The sequence below is a fragment of the Sinocyclocheilus anshuiensis genome, unplaced genomic scaffold, assembly GCF_001515605.1.
Source record: "Sinocyclocheilus anshuiensis isolate Anshui unplaced genomic scaffold, SAMN03320099.WGS_v1.1 scaffold366, whole genome shotgun sequence".
In the NCBI taxonomy this organism is placed as follows: domain Eukaryota; kingdom Metazoa; phylum Chordata; class Actinopteri; order Cypriniformes; family Cyprinidae; genus Sinocyclocheilus; species Sinocyclocheilus anshuiensis.
The window spans coordinates 1490571-1510428 of record NW_015547673.1 but is presented as its reverse complement, the minus strand read 5'-3'; the positions used below and the strand labels follow the sequence as shown (position 1 = coordinate 1510428).

Genomic DNA, 19858 nt, shown 5'->3' with positions numbered 1-19858 from the left:
GACGAAGCGGAGTCCAGCCCGGGGTCGTCACATGTGGTTGCCGCAAGCCTCCTTCGTCGAATCTGCCGGCCGCGCCGTTATCAAGCCCACCGCCTCTGCTCACTCTAGCCCTCCGGCGGTTTCTCGCGCTAGCCCCCGGCCTCTGCTCACTCTAGGCCGCCGTGTGTGACGGCTTGAGGTATTCGGCCAATCACAATGCACTGGATAGCTGGCCAATCACAGCACACCTTGCTTTTTAGACCGATGAGCTTTGTAAAAATCAACGCGTTTCAGAAAGGCGGGGCATAGAGGAGAAACAATAATGTACAGTATGTGGAAAATAATGTGTTTTTTTTTACCTTAAACCGCATAAACACATTTCATTACACCAAATACACAAAATAATGTTCTTTTTAGCAACATCATGACTCCTTTAAATATGGATATTTTTCTTACGCAAATGCATCGCTTCGCTTCAGGAGGCCTTTATTAACCCCCCAGAGCCGTGTGGAGCACTTTTTATGATGGATGGATACACTTTCCACATATTGGACTTCTATTGGACTACTGAATCTTAACAGCCATTCACTGCCCTTATAAAGCTTGGAAGAGCCAGGACATTTTTTTTTATATAACTCTGATTGTATTTGTCTGAAAGAAGAAAGTCACTTCTCTAGGATGGCTTGGAGGCTTGAGGCATCTAGGATGGCTTGAGAGTTAGTAAATCATGGGGTAATTTTCATTTTTGAATTAACTATCCCTTTAATCATTTGGCCCAGTTACCTCGTCTGAGATATGGTTGCAGTTTTCAATAAGGCGGTAACGTAGAATGTGTGTGTGTGTGTCCTGTTGCTTTTCGCAATGTGTGTCGCTGCCAAGCAGAAACTGAACCAGTTCCTCCAGGAGCGCAGGAGAATGTATGTGACGTACGGAACAGGACAGCAGAGCAGTGTGTACCAGGATCTCAGCCTCTGACCTGGACAACCAGAGTTTAAGAAAAATTAACATCACTCTTCCTGTCATGCTGCACGCTCACAATTCTGATGAATGTTTTCTACTCACATCTGAAGCAGATGAGGCTGAGTGACTCCTTTAAGCCACTGAAGGTGAATTGCTCTGGCCAATTTAACACCAAGTACCTACAGGAAAACATACATGCATACAAACATGCATAATTATGTGCAATACGTTTATAATTAGTATGACACAAAAGTATATTAAAGGGGTCATATGATGCGATTTCAATTTTTCCTTTCTCTTTGGAGTGTTACAAGCTCTTGGTGCATAAAGAAGATCTGTAAAGTTGCAAAGACTAAAGTCTCTGGATAGCTGGCCAATCACAGCACACCTCGCTTTTCAGACCAATGAGCTTTGTAAAAATCGTTTCAAAACGGCGGGGCATAGAGGAGAAACAATAATGTACAGTATGTGGAAAATAATGTGTTTTTTTAACTTTAAACCGCATAAACACATTTCATTACACCAAATACACAAAATAATGTTCTTTTTAGCAACATCATATGACCCCTTTAAAACATTTTTGAGGTTGTTTCAAGCTAGTGTACTATTAGCAATTTTTGGAAACAGGAAAAAGTATCTTACACTCAGCAGTCAATTTTATTCAGGACATTTTTCGTACTAAAGCAAACACACATACATGATCAGCACAAAAATAATGATTTTGTCAAACCCTTGGTGCTTCCTTGATGAGCTCATTGCAGTAGTCCAAAAAACAGAAGAACCTCTGGACGTTCTCACTGCTAGGAAACGACTGGCTCTCCTCTGTACTGTCCTGTGTGAAATGATCCCTGCAAAACCAGTAACACATCTTCAGGATGAATGTTTACAATAAGCAGATAAGAAACATGTCCACAAATAAAGTGAGTGTAAACACTTCATCACTTGATAACAAACACACACCTCCACTGTGTGCCGGAGTAGCTGTGAATGTCTGCAGGGTCGAGTGATGAGGGTATGAGGCAGTAAAGTTCAGTCAGTCTCTGAGCGAGTAGATGACACAGTGGCGTTCCCTCGGCCAGCAGATGTCCAGTGTCCTCCTGTGGTAAACTGACCAGCAGCAGCAAACTTTCCATGGATCTGAGCACAACACGACTTTTCTAAGAGCGAGAGGCACAGAGAGTCTCATTAAAAACAATGATTATGAACTCCAGTGCTCTGTGTACAGCTGTCTGGCCAACTCTTAAGACGTGTTCAAACACAAGATAAATTTCACAGAAGTTTACAAATTAGATTTTACACAAAAACTATCCACACCAAGTTGCATATTTGCCATTTTATACTTGATAATGAAAGTGAAATTCATTGGCTTTAATGCACAACACATCACTAAACTATAAACTGTATTTTTACAAATATGTTGCAAACAATTGTATTTTATTTAATGTTTTATCAAACAGAGAGTGACAAGAGGGTGTAAATTAGGCATAATTTTTGAGGGTCCACTTCTCAGAGTGTATTGCAACCTAATTTTTCATAGAAACGTTGAGTGCTTCATTTCATGTCAAAATCTGGTGACTCTACTGTACATGTTGTCGAAAAGTTAAAAATGGTGCTTAAAAGTGTACAAAAATAAATTGCTCCAGATTCGAAAAGTAGGAAATACACAAGATAAATTACCTTTCTTTAATTTCTTATTTCATTTAATTTCTTATTACTTCTTTAAAAACAATGAGGTTGTGGCCATCTTCTAGGCCTTCACCAGACAAAATTAATGATTACTAATCAAGTAATTAAATTTAACAAACAAAATGTATATTAATAATTAAAAATAAATTAAATACTTTATTCTTTAGCAAGCTTTTCTTTTCTTTTTTTTTTTTTATAAACCAAGGGGCCAGAAGAGCTGAAAGACAAAGATTTTAAATAATGTATTTTTAGGCCTGTCAAAGTTAACATGTTAACCTAAGATATTAATTAAGTTATTTTATATTATTATATTATATTACATTATATTATTTATTTTATATTATTATTATTATATTACATTACATTATATTATATAACATTATTTAGTTGAATGCAATCATATTAATTTATAACTTAATTATCATTTATATTATAATTGTGAAATTATTTTACTTTAGCACCCTAATTTTAGTTACAATTATACACCAAATGTGCATATAGTTTTGTGAAAAATATTAATAACTAAAATATCTCTCCTTCGTTGTGGTGTACATACATTCAGGATTTTTTGTTTGTTTGTTTTTGTTTTATCTACATATATTCAAGTCTTAAATAGTGATCGACCGATATTGATATTTTATAACCGATACCGATACCAATTATTTGCATGTTTATGTGCCCGATAACCGATATGCAGAACCGATATTTATCATCAACCCGGTGAGTGAACAGCAATATGAAAGCGGCTTCACGAGACTAATAATGAGCATAGACAACAGACAGAGAATTAAATTTAGCTTATTTATTTCCAACATGCACTCATTCATGGCTGTATTATTTAATTAATGCAAAGTTACGTCTTTATTGGGAGAGGACTTGACGGATTATCTTAGCCTACGTGACTCCGACTTCATGAGACGATGAGCAGCATAAACAACAGAGAGCGAATTAAATTCAGCACTTTTATTTCCAACATGCGCCCATTCATGGTTGCATATTATTTAATTCACGCAAAGTTACGTCTTTATTGGGACAGGACTTGACGGATTATTTTACGTGACTCCGTGAGTTCGTCTCTATTTCTTCGAGCCAAGCTGCATAAACTGCATATCAGGCATTTATGTAATACATCTAATTTGTGCATTAATGGCTGTTATGTTAAATAAAGTTTACTAACTACAGTAAATCAAGTACCCCGTGCACACCGTTGTTGTCTTGTTTCCCCTCAGATGCGCAATTCTCAAAACATCCACAAGATGGCGGCGTTTATCTGTGAATCCGATATTACAAAACCGATATCCGATTATTGTAAAATGCGTAAATATCGGGGAAAATATCGGTAAATCGATATATCGGTATCTCTAGTCTTAAACAGCATGCGCCGCAAGTATTTTTTTTTTTTTCAGTAAAAATATTCAGATGCAGTCATCTGTGGGCTCATTTGGGATGCATTGTGTAATTTTAAATTAACTTGGTTAAAAACTGAACTTGGTGTAAATAAGCCTTAAAAACTTTCTCCGTTCACACATTCTGTTGGGCTGCACATCCAGCCTGTCATATATCTCTTCACGATGACTCACCTGACTTTTCCCCAGGTGCATGAGTACAGGGATAATGCCTGTGGCTGTCTGAGGTGAGCTGGAGGGATGAGCTCCACTGCGGGCCGAACAGGAGGAGGTAGCGTTGGAAGAGGGAGGAGGCGGAGAGGGAGCCCTCTCAGGACTGGAGGCTCCACTGCAGCCCTCCTTCAAAGCCTCGTCTGAGGTAGAGCTGCACCTCTTCTGAGAGTCTTTGGTAATCTTTGCGATGGAGATGTAGATGTGTTCGTTATTCATTTATCACAGCTTCACATTCTAAATGAGTTTAAATGACAGTCAACACAGTGGTGAAAGAGGACATGACGAAGAAAGTACCTCAAGGATATAGTTGAGGACATAAGGGTCTTTTTTGACGCGAGTGCAAACAGCAAATAAAAACTGAGACTCCTCTGTTTCAGTCTTTGAATCAGGGAGTCCACATAAATGGATCAGTTTCTATAACAGAGAGTGACAAAAAAAAGAAAAATAGACTTTATATTTGAATGTCCACTTCACAGTAATGTAACCTATTTTTTCATTCAAGCACTGCAGGCTTCATTTCATAAAAAAAAAAATTGTGATTCTACTATATATGCTATCCAAATGTTAAAATTCTCTAACAAAAATAAAAATCTTGGTGATAGAAAGTGTACAGAATTAAGCTCTGAACAAAATTAAATAAAAAATAGATGTTAAATTATAAATAATAATATTTATTGCTGTTCACTGTTATAAGTGGAATCATTCACATAAAAAAATTCTATCATTACTTACACTACTGTTCAAAAGTTAAGGAATGGCAAGATTTTTTTTAAACAAAATTTTTTATTCAGCAAGGATGCATTAAATTAATCAAAAGTGACAGGAAAAAAATTCTATTTAAAATAAATGCTGTTCATTTGAACTTTATATTAATAAAAAATAATATATATTTTTAAATGTATCACAATTTCCACTAAAATATTACGCAGCATAGTTTTCATCTTTGATAATAATAATAATAATAAACGTTTCTTAAGCAAATCAGCATATTAGAATGATAATGAGTAATGATGTTGAAAATTCAGCTTTGCATCACAAGTATAAAATACATTCAAATAGAAAACAGATACTTTAAATTGTAATAATATTTCACAATATTACTGTTTTTACTGTATTTCCGATCAAATAAATGCTGCCTTGGTCAGCAAAGGAGCCTTCTTTTAAAAATATAAAAAAATATTACCAACTCCAAAATTTTCAAACAGTTATTTTGACACAAAAGCACAATGTTTTAAACATTTTCACGCAGCTCTTTTCCATATAGTAACAGTTCCTACTGATAATGTCATACCTGTACGGGCCGATAGACGTTGATTAAATGCAGCAGAGGTTTCTGAATCTGGCTCAGGACTTTAGAGAAGAACAGCATCACTTGTTTACTCATGCCAGGAGGATACTGCACAAAGAAGCAATATTTCAGTTCATTTACAGCTTTGAATAGCTTTAATCTCTGTCTTGAGTCTGTGTTTTCATACCTGTGCTTTTCCCAGCGTGCAAAGAGTCTCTAGTAATTTGTGCTGGAGCAGGTACTCCATGCAGGGACCCGTTTCCTCTCCTTGCTGTGTCTCCTCAAACACCAGGATGTCCAGCATCTGTCTGAGCCGCCATGGGATGTCTGTCTGCTTCACTGGACGAGACTCATCTTTGTGCATGAGACAAACATACAACTGAAACTTTCTTTTCATTTCCTCTTTTTTTTCCCTAAGGTATGGCATAATTACATTTTTTGTGTTATAATCTCAAACACAAAGTAAATTATTGCTTAACGTGAATCTACACTTGTAGTTTTACCTGTTGTTTCTATGTAATAGTTGGTTATTGCTTTCCAGTGATCCACAAAAGAGTCCAGCAGGTTTATCGAAGGCTCGGTCTGTAAGAATCAGAACAGAATCAACAGTATTTTACTGCAGTTACACTTTCATTACTATTATTAATTCTATATGATTATTAATATCAACACTGAGTTCCTATAAATGCAAAATTCTTCACTGTGAAACATAAAGGTAGTCCTGAGTAATAAGCAGAAAACAAGGCTAAATTCATAGAAAATATTCATATTTATATATTTATATTTTATATACACTACTGTTGAAATGTTTATCATTTTTATATATAATGCAATAATGTGTACAAATAATTGTTTTGCCACTTGGTTTATTTTATAATGGCAAGGCATTTTAGGTGTGGTTTAGGTCTTCAAATATTTTATGTATGTTTATGGAGATATATATTTTTTTTTTTTGGGTGGTTTTAAGTACATTCTTTCCTCTTCCTGTCAGAAACTTGTCCAGACCTGCTCATTTTTCCACCTTCCACGTGAACAAACTCTCAAATGACAAACCCAACAGTGTGAGGTCAATAAAAAAACACACACATATCCTTCAATATTTATAAAAATCGCATCTATGGACTTAATAAACAATAAAAGACAGTAAACCAACGCAATCTAGTGTTTAGTGCACTATGTGTTCAACCACTGTAGCACAAAAGCTAAAGACACTGTATACATCTTCATACAAAGCACTGAACTACATGACAACACGCTGGCAGTCATTTTAATCGCATATTTCGTTCATATACAGCCGTCATATACGTCTGTAGCATTTCAATAAAGTTTCACTGTATCATGCAACAGGTTTCAGTCTCTTGAGTTGTTCTACATTAGCTAGGCTAAGCTAACAGGCTAGTTTGAAGACATTCAGAAGTCAGTGTTTACTCACTGTTTCCAAGGCCTGCTGCAGAAAAGCCGTCACTTTATTAAACATGTCCATGGCTGACCTTATCAAATTCTGTGTGAGGTCTGGGACATCCTTATATCCATTATATAGCGCTGGTGTAGTTTGTAAACATTGTTTATGTGGCTGCTGAGCTTGAGCGACTGGATCTGCCTGCAGTAGCGATAGTGAACACTACTGACAAGACAGCGCACACTACAGAGTAGACTGGGAAATATCACAAAAAATAAACATTCACTTTTCAATTTATGCAGCATTTATCTCCATATCTCAACGTTATCAAGTGCACCGCAGAAAATGTTTTGAAATAGACTTGATAAACACCATAACACTAACAACATAAGGTACCTAATTTAGATTTAATGAGGGTTTTAATGAAATTTCATAATGTGGACCGTTACTCTTGTGGAAAATAAGTGTACTTAATTGTGTTGAGTGTACATTTGTAGCGTACTTCAAATTTTAAAAATATATTAGTAAAATATTAGTACTTTTAGAATACACTTTAATGGCTGCTTTTTTTCTAACTAGTAAGCTTATTGTTCACAGTGTATACAGTGTGTAGTTTTGGCAAAATAAAATAACTTAATCAATAAAATGTGCGTCATAATTATGTAAATACATGAACGTTATTCAGAACAATATTGTAAATTGTACTAGCTTGCTTTTTTATCTAGATATGATAGATATCATCTGTTACTGTAATGTTAGCTAGTGTTTGGCAAATCAGTTGAGCAAGAATCAGAGATGATAGCGCACGTACGTCTGCAAGATGTCTGTTAAAGAGCGCTTCATCTGGAAAGCGTCTGCTGTGTACAAACATCTGATAGATAGGCCTATAAGATGTCAGTTTTACAAACATTCTAAATCATAAACATATTAAAGACATCTTCTGGACGTCTATTTGACATCTGATAGGAGACGTCCTATACTGCAGATGAACAAACACACTAAAAGTCTTGCAGATGTATGCAGACGTCAAACAGACGTCTCCGTTATGTACGTGTGCTATCAGCTTTCTACACCTCAGTAGTGTTGTCAGAAATATCGATTTTTCGATATTTATCGATACTGAAATATATAATACTTGTTTTTGTTTTTTCGCAGCATCGATACACCGATACCAGCTGCGCTTTTTCTCTCTCTTTTGTATATTTGATAAAACAAATTGAGTCCCCTAGTCCATTTTGAGCCCAAGCACACATTTCCCATTAATGACCCAACTAGGAACCACATGGGGAGCCCACCTGAGTTCACCCATGTGGGTCCTAGCGGGGGTCACCCAAGTGGGCCCCAGATAAGATGCCCATTTTGAGCCCATGCCCACTCTGTACCCCTGTAGCCCATGTGTAACCCCATGTGGGCCCCACATTAACATGTTTGCTGGGTTCTCTCTGACAGTGAGTTCACACACACCACAGTGTATTGAGAAGCATTTGTAAACCTGTTGTCCAACAAAATACACATTTAATAACATATTTTTACGCCAAACTCACTTCATAACGTCAGTCAAGTGTTTGAAATAATTTCCTTTTGTGCTCTGATGTGGCTTCTTAGCATAAAATGAGGCTGAAAATATATATTATTTTATATATTCTACTGCAACACATGCTATGTCATTTAGCATTACATTATAAATCGACTTTACTTTAAATTTTAATTCCCTCTAAATAAATTTGAATGAAACTATGCAAGTCCATAAGTTTTTCTCCAGCGTTTTACTTCAAAAAGTTTTCTTTAATGTAAAAATATACCTTACTGTCATGATCTAGCCTTGTTTTATTTAGGCTATCTTTCAATAAAAACCTAATATTTTATGCCCCTAATGTTGTAGCAGTTTTTCCTAGTGGTATCAAAATATGGTATTGAATATCAGTATTTTTCAATGTATTGTAGAAATTCCAGTATCGTGACAACACTATAAATCAGTTAATCACTCTGTCCAAATGAATATGTTAGCCTTGTAGCACATTGGCTAACAGCTTACATAGATGATAGACAAATAAAACACAGTCAACAAGAAATTTAATTGAAATGCCAGACAAAAGCCCAAAGAACATATAAGCTATAAAAACCAACCTGAAATAGTAGACCATCCGGGGACTTTTGGCATACTCTTTTCAACATAGGCTATGCTTTGGGACACACTTATTCTAATCTCACATACTATGTAGGATTAATAGTATGAACTTTGGGAGGCAGAGCGAGTTTTAAAGGCAATAAGTAATTGTGTGAGTAAAAAAAGTCCTACTTAAGTGTGTTAAAAAGCACGCTTAATTAGAAGTATTTAAAATGAGTGTCAACAAATACATTTTCATCTAATTGCAATTGCCAGAAAACATTGCGTTCAGTTCACGCTTTTGAAGTATGTTCTTTTAAAGTATATTATTTCCATAATAAGTACTCTTTTTGAAAGTATGTTAGTGTACATCAATCCAAGAAGCTTTAAAATGGTCAGCCGAGTTTAACTTGTCAATCTATATTCCTTTAACAGTAGAGATCCCCACTGTTCCTGTTGAATGAAATCATCAGAACGCACTTGTGTTGTTTCTTTTGGCCGCATTGTGGCAACCATAAATGATCAAATGTGATACCATTTTACATCACAGAACATTAAAATGCAAACTCTTGCTGTTTTGCACTACAGACAGGATGCTAACAGCATTGTTTGACATCCTCAGAATGATTCTAGAGAAAACAAGCAGGAAAGAAGAACAAGATTCATAGCTTTATCCAGCATTACTTTATTTATTGTACAAATATGTTCATCAGTGGTGTTTTTGTTCTCCACAGTTATCTTTTGTACAGCAATGTTAGGCCATCCTTGTCTTAACCAAGCTACCAAACTATACAGAAAAAGCTTTCCTGAAGTGAGTGGGATCAATACCAGCAAAATCTCTTCAGCTGTAAAGACAAATCAATGCTTCATAAAAACATGGATACAAAAATATGGTTAAGGCACATCATTAGAAAAGCTCAACACTTAATATACTGCATGTGCATTGGAATAAAAAAAGTATAAATTGATAAATTACCACAGATTTGTGAGTCTTGTGAAAATAAAAAAAAGAAAGAGGTAATTACTTTTCAACAATCAATGATCAGTTACTGATCTTCACACTGACGATTCCTGATTTTGACCATGACAATGCCTTCCTGAAAACCGCAAACACAGTTTAGGACGGGTTCAAAACAGTGCAAAGTGATTTACATAAGGATAAATACTGTGCTATGATGATAAACATAAAACTCCACTTCATTTAAATGTGCCACTCTCTAGACATAGAAATGTACATCAGCATCATCTCAATAGATATTTACAAATGTAAAATGTTTTGCAGTTGCTCCCTAACAATCTTGCAACCCTGTGTGTGAAGATGAATGCTTGCCTATGGACAGAATATGCTGATAAAGAGTTTGTGTGATCTTGTGTTATCTTCTTAAACGTACCAAGAACCCCCCAAAAAAGAACAAAAAACTTTACAAATCTAAATCACTGCATGATCCACATGCTTGGAAAGAATATTATTTTCAGTGCAATATTATATTGACAATATGAGGGGAATGTGGGAGAGTCTTCTCTTGATGTCAACCTGAAGCTTTGGTTTCCCACTCCTACAAACACAATCAGAAAGAGGTTAAGGGTCATAGTGGTGTTAGTTTACTATTATATACAGTACTATAATACTTTTTAGAAATATTTTGAATTAGGTTTTTTTTTCAGTTGTAATTTTACCTTTACTTTCAATTCTAAATAATTGAATAATAAATTAATAATAATGCTTTTTCGACTACGTCTGGAAGTGGTCAGAAGTACATGAACTCAAAATGTTTCAGTCCCCGTTTACACCTGTATTCAGTGTTGTCCACTTGTGATCAGATTGAAAAAACACATCTTAATTCCAGGTGTAAACAGGGCCTTAATCATTAGTTTGATTTCTACTGTGGAATACAAAAGAAAACATTTTTGAGAGTGTTTTAACTGTTTGTCCGTTTAATAAAGTCAAAGTCAGCTTCATTAAGAGTTCATCTACTGAGTCATCTGGAAATCCAATACAATCATAAATTCATGAGGTAGTCTGTTCATTGTGCTCATGCTGAAGGAATCTTACCGTCCTCCTCTGGAAGACCCTGCCATGCTCCATAAACAGGGCAGATGGAGCTTTCTTTAGGGTGCTTTTTGCCGAGGCAGTTCTTCTCAAGAGTGGGGTCAGAAAGCCCCCCTTTAAGAGACAAAACCAGACGTGAGTGTTCAAGAGTGAGTATGTGTTATTTCCTTTTATAGGATGAAATGGTGAAATATCCTAAATGACTCAGACAAGAGTCACAGCCACACATTTCAAAAGTCATCAGACTCCTCCAGTGAGTCCACTCATCATTGCTTGATGAAGTAGGGTGTAATGGTGGGTTAAAACAGCTCTTATCTGAGCTTTATTCTCGGCTCCTCTGGGAGGAAGTGGCTCCCAATCCAACCCACTGTAATTACTGAACTCACAACGGCAGCAACAACCGACAAACAAAGCATCAAAGAGGACAAGTAACCAAGAATCTTTTCATTTGGAATAAAATGCGGAAGATATTGAAAAATACTGAAATGAACTAAAAATGACCTAAATCAAAATAATCTCTTCTTTGTCTCGTGTAATTGATCGTGCAAATCAACATTTGCTTGTTGCAAAGTGTTGCAGTTACACAATCCAAACAACAGGTGGCAGTGTAATAACAAAACTTCAGCGGTTCAGTCATCTACTGACACACAACTGACACTTTAAACTGCTCTTATCAGCCCTTACAAAATACTATGGTATTACCATGTTTTTTGCCATGTACCAAGATTACCGTGGTAATATCATTAAGTAAAACTAAAGCCATAAAAAATGTGTTACTTGAAATAAAATAAATGTTAATACACTGCTCCGGGTGTGTGTTCGCTGCTGTGTGTGTGCACTTGGATGGGTTAAATGCAGAGCACAAATTCCGAGTATGGGACACCATACTTGGCCACACGTCACGTGACTTTCACTTTCACTGAAACTTATTTCATTTCAGCTAGTTGCTAAGGCAATAGTTCTCATTTTTATTTAGTTAGGGTTAGGGTTAACTTGATGTACTAAGATAACTAAAACTGAAATAAAAATGAATAAAAAACTATAAAGACGGGTAAAAAAAATTGTAAAGGCAATGTAAATAATGTGATATAATATTAAAGTGCCACAGTATTATAATCTGATATTATCACAATCTTATACAATCTTTTATTGTAAGGGAAGGATGAGTCGGAGGGTAGTTACCTGTGCTCGCTCGGTGCAGAAAGCGAGGGAGCGTCTGAAGGAATACCGTTTGGCTGGCTTCGTCCCCACGCTCACGAGGTTGACCTCTGACCCCGCTCGCAACTGCACTCGTCTTTTTCCTGTCAGGTCCAGCTTCTGCACACCCCTCTCAATCTCAAACAGTTTTGTACCTAAAAACACATATAATATACACTACCAATCACCTATGATTTCTGAAGTCTCTCATGCACCAAGGCTGCATTTATTTGATCAAAAATACAGCAAAAACAGTAATACTGTGAAATATTATCGCATTAACTTTAAATAACGTTTCTATTTGAATATATTTTAAAATGTAATTTATTCCTGTGATGTCAAAGCTGTATTTTCAGCATCATTACTCCAGTCTTCAGTGTCACATGATCCTTCAGAAATCAGTATAATGTGCTGATTTGTTGTTCAAGAAACATTTCTTCTGCCTTATTATTATCGTGATGCATTTTTTTTTAGGATTGTTTGATGAACAGAAAGTTAAATTAATTCAAAATTATTTGATATATAAATCTTTTTTAACATTATAAACGTTTTTACCGTCACTTTCGATCGATTTAATTAATAAAAAAAATAAAAGAATAAAAATGTTGAACTGTACTGTATGCAATTTTTTTTTGTATAAAAGCCAACCACTGATATTAACTTGTAAGCTGAATTTTTTGTGTGTGTAGTTTCCAATTAAGCTGTAATCACTGTACATCATTTGAGATGACAATGTGTGGAAATCTTCATGACTTTGAGAAAAAAAAAAAGAAAAAAAGAACGGAATTCCCCTCTAATGCATGTGTGTCCACTGTTGGACATTGTGAATAGGCATATTAAAATAGTTTAAGAATGAAAAGTGTTTTAAGAGAGTTTATTTGATTTTTCATGGGTTTGTGGATGTTGATTCACTTTTCTACTTTTCACCCTCTCTTAATCTCCCTGAATAGAGCATGTTCTGGAAAGTTGGGTTCAAAAAGAAAACATGATATTCTCATGGTTTTGACTGAAGAGTCTTAGAGGATGTGTGTGTGTGTGTGTGTGTGTGTGTGTGTGCGCGTGCGTGCGTGCGTGTGTGCCTGTGTGTACACCACAAGGCTACATCCCTGCACTGCTTCCAAAACCACACTGGAGAAAAAAGCGCCAGCCGCCGCTGATCCCTACCAAAATGGGAGCAAGAGTGTGTTGCCCTCCTCTGCTGAGACAGTCCAGAAACACAAAGAGTCTAAACCTCACCTCACATGCCCTATAGTACACAAGACTATAAAACACACGCTCACACGCTGACGCTTTCTTACTAAACACAGCTCATACACTAGCATTCAAAAGTTTAAGGGTCAGTAAAAACTAAGTGTTTTTTACAGAAATTAACACAGCAAGGATGCATTACATCAACAGTAAAGACATTTATAAAGTTTCTATTTCAAATAAAATATGTTCTTTTAAACTTTCTATTCATCAAACAATCCTGAAATTTGTTTTTATCACAGTTTCCACAAAAATATAAGCAGCACAACTGTATTCAACATTGATGATAATAATAATAACCGTTTCTTGAGCAGCAAATCAAAATATCAGAATGATTTCTGAAGGATCATGTGACACTGAAGACCAGAGTAATGATGCTGAAAATTCAGCTTTGATCACAGGAATAAATTACATTTTTGTTGTTTTAAACTGTAATTGTATTGCAGTAATATTTCACTATATTACTGTTTTGATGTATTTGGACCAAATAAATGTAGCCTTGGTAAGCACTCATTCCTTCATTAAAATATCTTACCAACCCCAAATTTTTAAATAGTAGTATATGTCGACTACATTGGATTTCCCTCCTAAACTCATTTCCACAGTTAAAATACATATCCTTAAATGCCCTACTGACGGCACTAGGCCGCTTCTTAATCGATCCTAGCATAAATATAATTTTGCATGGCACTTTGTGGTAAATATTTCCATGATAAATACGATCAAATATCTCCACTGACCATCACCACACACGCTTGGCACAGATGGTATTTCCTGCTAAATTGCATTTGACAAACCTGATGAGAAAAACAGCACCGAAAACAGATCCATAATCATGATCAAATACATCAAAATCATTAGAAACACCACATCGTGTCAGTTTGTGTACGAAAACATCAGAGCATCTAAACATTGCCTAAGAGTGTAATATTATAGTGTGTTATTTAGGTCACACTGGCCTTATTAAGCAAATAAAACATGCGAAAAGGCACGTCGGCACAAAATGATGCTCTGCGATGTTATGCAAATCCATAAACCAAGAGCATGGAAAGTTGCACTTAGCCACTATATAATTATTTAGCACTGTTCAAATTAAAAGCAGATACCCCTGAATTGTCAAGTATTTGCTGTGGATAAGGGAGTGATGGTTAGGAAAGCCGTATGTATTTCTTAATCATATGTTTTGAGCTCAAGAGGGAAATTTATGTTTGGTCACAGGAGCGGCCGGTCCTATAGGCGATATAGGTGGTCAACTTCCAACGACCATTTGCATCTCTCATTTTATTGAACAAATGCATTACTGTATTCCCAAAGATTTTATGAGAAAATATAATGAGCTGGAAAGACTGATGATATGATGATGCTGATCTGCTTAAGCCTTAAGGCAATGAGGTTAGAGTGGATTCAAAATTCCCATGAAAGCAAAAGGAGTTTTAAAATGACTTTTACAAGCAAGTTGGTGACAGAGTGAGTGGTACCAGGCAATGAGGGCAGAAAATGGGATGAAATGAGAGAGAACTATAAATGTACAGTATATTTTGATCTTAATGCGTTTCCTTTCTTAAAAAGTGCAACTCAAGTTTAGTGACTGGGGTAATATGACTGACTCACTGTGGTTGCTGAAGATTTCATTATTGCTGTAGCTGGCAGAATCCTTGGATGACACCAATTCTCCGTTTCCACCAGTGTAAGGTTTCTCAAACTGAAAAATGGATGGAACAGATGTATAAGTTATAAGTAATGCTAGTTTGTCAGAGTAGCAATGAACAATGACTGTCCATGAATTCAAAACAAGTCAACGTAAAATCAAAATTGACTCTATTTACAGTACTATCATAATGTACATCCATACTGTGAAAAATTAATCAGTGCATGTATTTTAAAAATGTTTGTCGTTGTAATCTTTCACCAAAATGTGATAACTTGCTCTGAAACCTTTTTTATTTTTGGCTGATGTCACTAATCTTTTATTTTTCAGCCCAACACCTGCAGCCTCAAATATTGTCTTGTTATGACCAATAACCTCCAAATGGCATTCATTCAATTTCTATTAAATTTTGTTGAAATAAATAACAATAACAAAAGTTGAAACTATTGAAAATATTGAATATAAATAAAAAAGTCATATTCTGATCACCAACATGGCACCAATTGTGTTTCCCACATATACTATACTTCCAAAGTTTGGGTTTACTGTAATGTTTTTGAATGAAGTCTCTTCACCAATTCTTTATTTGTCTGATGAAAAATACAGTAAAACTGTAATACTGTTTTCTATTTGAATATATTTAAAATGTATTCCTGTGATGCAAAGCTGAATTTTCAGCATCATTACTCCAGTCTTCAGTGTCACATGATCCTTACGGAAATAATAATAATAATATGCTTGAAAACAGTTGTGCTGCTACATTTTTTTGTGGAAACTATGATATTAATGAATAGAAACATTCAGTTCAAAAGAATCTGAATTGAATCTGAAATTGAAATCTTTTGTAACATTATAAATATCTTTACTGTCACTTTTGATCAAAATAATCAATTGAACATATCCTTGCTGAATAAAATTATTAATTTCTTTCAAATAAAATCTTTCTTACCCCAAACGTTTGAATGGCAGTGTACAACTAAATTTATTGTGTTGATTTAAAATAGCCTGACAAGTAAATAATAACTAGTGATATGTAACTTAAATAAACTGTAAACAAAACCAAACAGCTTGCTTAAATCAAAGAATTAATATTGTTTTCAACTGGTTACACAGGTCAAATACACTTCATTCTGCTGGACCGTACCATGTGCTCCAGTATAGAGGAGTTTGAATAGATGGGCTGCGAGTGGACTGATGGACCACACAGCTGCTGAAAGGGGTCATCCATGTACATGTTTGAGGTGGGACACCTGTGGCTTTTCAGACCACTGAGAAACAGAGGAAACAGAAGAATGGAAAGAGGATGCGGAAAGAATGTGAGTATTTCTGTGAGTGTGTGTGCAGTTCAGTGATTCATGCTCGGTTCATATGGAATACTTGCAGCAGACAGACAGCATGTGAATGTGTGTGTGTGTGTGCGTACCTCAGTGACTCGTGGCTGGTGTGTTGATATGGAGAACTCCCATCCTGCAGGAGCTGAACCCACTGCTCTTTATCATCTGCGCAACTCGCCTGCACATTCACACACAAAAAATAACATCTACAGTCAATCAAAATATAGTGACAACAGGTCAACACGACAAAAAATCATATGTATCATCATGTATCACCTTAATGATACCAAAATAATGCTGGGTACCAATATGGTACCATGACAAAAAAAATGAATGAAAGCACTATTGTACTTTTTGGTATTGTTTGGAATGTGATGTCTAAAAAAACATTGTATTACCACAACATCACAATTCAAAAAATCATGGTAATACCATGGTATGTGTAGAAAAACATGGCATTACCAAGGTACCATGTGCACAATAAAGAAAATACTGCATGCCAATAAAGAAAATGTTTGCCTAAAATGATGTAAAGGCAGTAAAAGACGTTTTAAGAAATAATATCCTAACGTTTCAACCCTTCAATCTGATCGATTTCATTCATGCCAATGGATACCCAACATTTACTACACAGCGTTTTGATTGTTAACGAAAGTTTTTGGTAACACTTTACTTGAAGGGGTGTGCATAAGACTGACATGACACCTTCATAATCATGACATGACACATGTCATGAATATGAAGGAGGTTTTATGCATGTTTATGACAACTGTCATTAAGTGTCATTCACTCAGTTATGTCATTTTTAATGCAAATATGACATTATTTGACCTAACCCTAACCTAACCCTACCCCTACCCTTACCCGTAACCATAGCCCATAACAAAGACATCTCAAACAATGTCATCTTTGCATTAAAAATTACAATGAATGACACTTAATGTCAGTTGTCATAAACATGCATAAAAAACCTTCATATTCATGACATGTGTCATGTCATGATTATCTAGGTGTCATGTCAGTCTTATGCACACCCCTTCAAGTAAAGTGTAACCAAGTTTTTAAATTGAATTTGAAATAAAATAAAATATAAATATTAGATAAAAAAAAAAAATGTAACACCTAAATAAATTAAACTTAACCAAAAATTGGAAATGATGCCTTGGCAACTAACTGAAAATAGGGTTAAGCTGAAGTACTATAATGACAAAAAAAAAAAAAAGTGAAGCTTAATAGAAATATTAAAAAAAAAGTAAAAAAACAAAAAAACAAAACTATTAAAACTTGAAACTTACACTGTAAAATTGAAGGGGGTCTGAATACTTTCCGTACCCACTGTAAATAATATTAAAATTACACTTCCTACTCCATAACAAAAAAAGAAACCTAAAAATAGTAAAAATCTGGTAAAAAAAAAAAAACTGGTTTTAAGACAAAAATATTATTTCACTGAACATCACTGAACCAATACAATAATTTAACAACAAAACTATTTTTAGAGATAATTCTTTAAGGTAACAGTTGCAGGTTACCAGTTTTTAACTGTGCAGCTTCTCTAAATCACATCACAGAGCTCCACGAGCGGTAAGCGGGTCTCGAATCATTACCGTACCTCTAGTACAGCCATCTGGTCCCCGTGCTGTGTGATGGTAATGCGGTAAGCATGTGCTGTATCCGGGCCGGGTCGCACCTCACTCCCTCTGAGCTGAACCGTGTATTGAGGGGTCTCTTCTGACGCCTCGTCCCGATACATCTTCAGAACCCCGGCCTCCACCCGACACCACAGACTCTGCCACTGACAGTTCATCAGCACGTTCAGGAAGCCCGCTGAGGACAGAGAGAAACAGAAGTGTCCACATGCCTCAAAATAATCTGTGTGCTCTGTTATATTTTTGCGTAGCTTATTACGTTTCAAATTGCAACCTGGTTGGTGTGCTTAAAGTTGCAGTGCTTAATATTTACAATGTATAAATATTTTGTACAATTGCAGCTAAAAAGCAAGGACATTTCCTTACAAAAAAGTTTATTAGTGTGCTATTAGTATACTTTTAAACTTAAAATACAAGTATACTTTCAGTCTACTTTTTAATAAATCAGAGATACACTTAACAGTATTATACTTTCGTATACTTGGCTTACACTACAGAAAAGTTAATTTGGCCTATACTTTTTCTTAATCTTTTGATTGAGATACTAAGTACAAGTGTAATTTAGTATTCTAGCCTATTAAATACTTTTTTATTGGCTTCTTTGAAGTAGTACTCAGGCCTATGTTTTAAATCTTATAAACTTATAAACATGTTCAAGTTTATAGTCAGATTTTGGGTGAAATACCTTAGTGTAAATATTACATGGGTGGAAGTGAATCTGATCTTTTTTGTACACATTGCACTTAACCCACACAGAAACAGATAAACAACTGACTGGTTTTATTGATAATTATTCCAAGGTGTGAGAGAATTGTAAATTCATACTTGCTTCTCTTACAAGCCATAATCAGAATCAATACATTTTAAATCTCATCACAAAACACCAAGTCGAACAGCAAATGGAGCTAGTAATATATAAATCATAAGCATAAATCCACTGGTAGTGTAAACTGGAAGTCTACTTGAAATACAGTAAATGGTATATTTAATTATATTTAATGTATAAAAATTAGTATAAAGTATAAAGTAGGGGTGTGCGATATATATCGTCTGCGATAATATCGTAATCGTTGTTTTAACGATGTGCGATTTGACATTATCGAGTATTGTGCAAAAACCATTTGATTTCATTTGCTTGGTAACAGCCCAAATGTCTTATTATTCTAATTCCCTGATTAAATGTAAGAATTTGACCCAAAAGATAATGGACACGTCTAGAAAAAATGGCTTTATAAAGGTAAAAATGCCCATAAAATCAGTGCGAGTAGTGTGTTCACACTGAAAATTCCAAAAAGAAAAAGTTCACTTTAAATACCTGGATGATACACTTAAATAACCGAAAAAGAACAAAGTGTGGGATGTTGGACACTTCGTGCACTCAACTGTCGCAGCTTTAATTACATAGCGAAGGGGAGGGGCTACCAGACTCCGATGCTGAATGACAAAATAACCTTACATAATTTATACACTACATGCCTGAGTACATAGAGTATAGTCAGGGGCGGACTTACCCATTAGGCAAAGGTAGGCGACCGCCTTGGGCCCCCAAAAGCCAAGGGCCTAAAATGCTTTTCATATAGGAGATGCGCATTAAGCGCTGACACACAAACGGTTGCTGTTTACAGTGTTTATTACCACAACAACCGTCCGAGTCAGTGGCGCCTGCAGGTGTACGGCTGTACGCACTGTGCGTA

The 19858-nt window shown here is 35.5% G+C and overlaps 2 protein-coding genes and 1 pseudogene across 5 annotated transcripts in view; 1 reads left to right on the top strand and 2 right to left on the bottom strand.

Annotated features, from left to right (window-relative positions):
- Positions 1-7160, bottom strand: part of LOC107702868 (protein FAM160B2-like) — a 13938-nt gene extending 6778 nt beyond the window's left edge. For 2 of the 4 annotated variants that reach the window (XM_016505300.1, XM_016505301.1), the window contains exons 1-10: positions 6965-7160; positions 6036-6114; positions 5720-5886; positions 5536-5640; positions 4539-4658; positions 4206-4424; positions 1900-2096; positions 1670-1787; positions 1042-1118; positions 763-955 (exon numbers count right to left, since the gene is read on the bottom strand). In XM_016505300.1, coding sequence (XP_016360786.1) covers positions 763-955; positions 1042-1118; positions 1670-1787; positions 1900-2096; positions 4206-4424; positions 4539-4658; positions 5536-5640; positions 5720-5886; positions 6036-6114; positions 6965-7015 — 1326 coding nt within the window. In that variant the 5' untranslated portion in view covers positions 7016-7160. Of the gene's footprint in view, positions 1-762; positions 956-1041; positions 1119-1669; positions 1788-1899; positions 2097-4205; positions 4425-4538; positions 4659-5535; positions 5641-5719; positions 5887-6035; positions 6115-6964 lie in introns of those variants that run through there. The other 2 variants (XM_016505302.1, XM_016505303.1) reach the window with 2 other exon arrangements.
- The window catches only part of LOC107702809 (8-oxo-dGDP phosphatase NUDT18-like), a 21706-nt pseudogene extending 8982 nt beyond the window's left edge, over positions 1-12724 (top strand).
- LOC107702871 (actin filament-associated protein 1-like 2) overlaps positions 9718-19858 on the bottom strand; it is a 42898-nt gene continuing 32757 nt past the window's right edge. The window contains exons 9-15 of the mRNA XM_016505307.1: positions 18128-18342; positions 16605-16693; positions 16326-16449; positions 15145-15235; positions 12271-12440; positions 11092-11202; positions 9718-10594 (exon numbers count right to left, since the gene is read on the bottom strand). Coding sequence (XP_016360793.1) covers positions 10568-10594; positions 11092-11202; positions 12271-12440; positions 15145-15235; positions 16326-16449; positions 16605-16693; positions 18128-18342 — 827 coding nt within the window. The 3' untranslated portion in view covers positions 9718-10567. The remainder of the gene's footprint in view (positions 10595-11091; positions 11203-12270; positions 12441-15144; positions 15236-16325; positions 16450-16604; positions 16694-18127; positions 18343-19858) is intronic.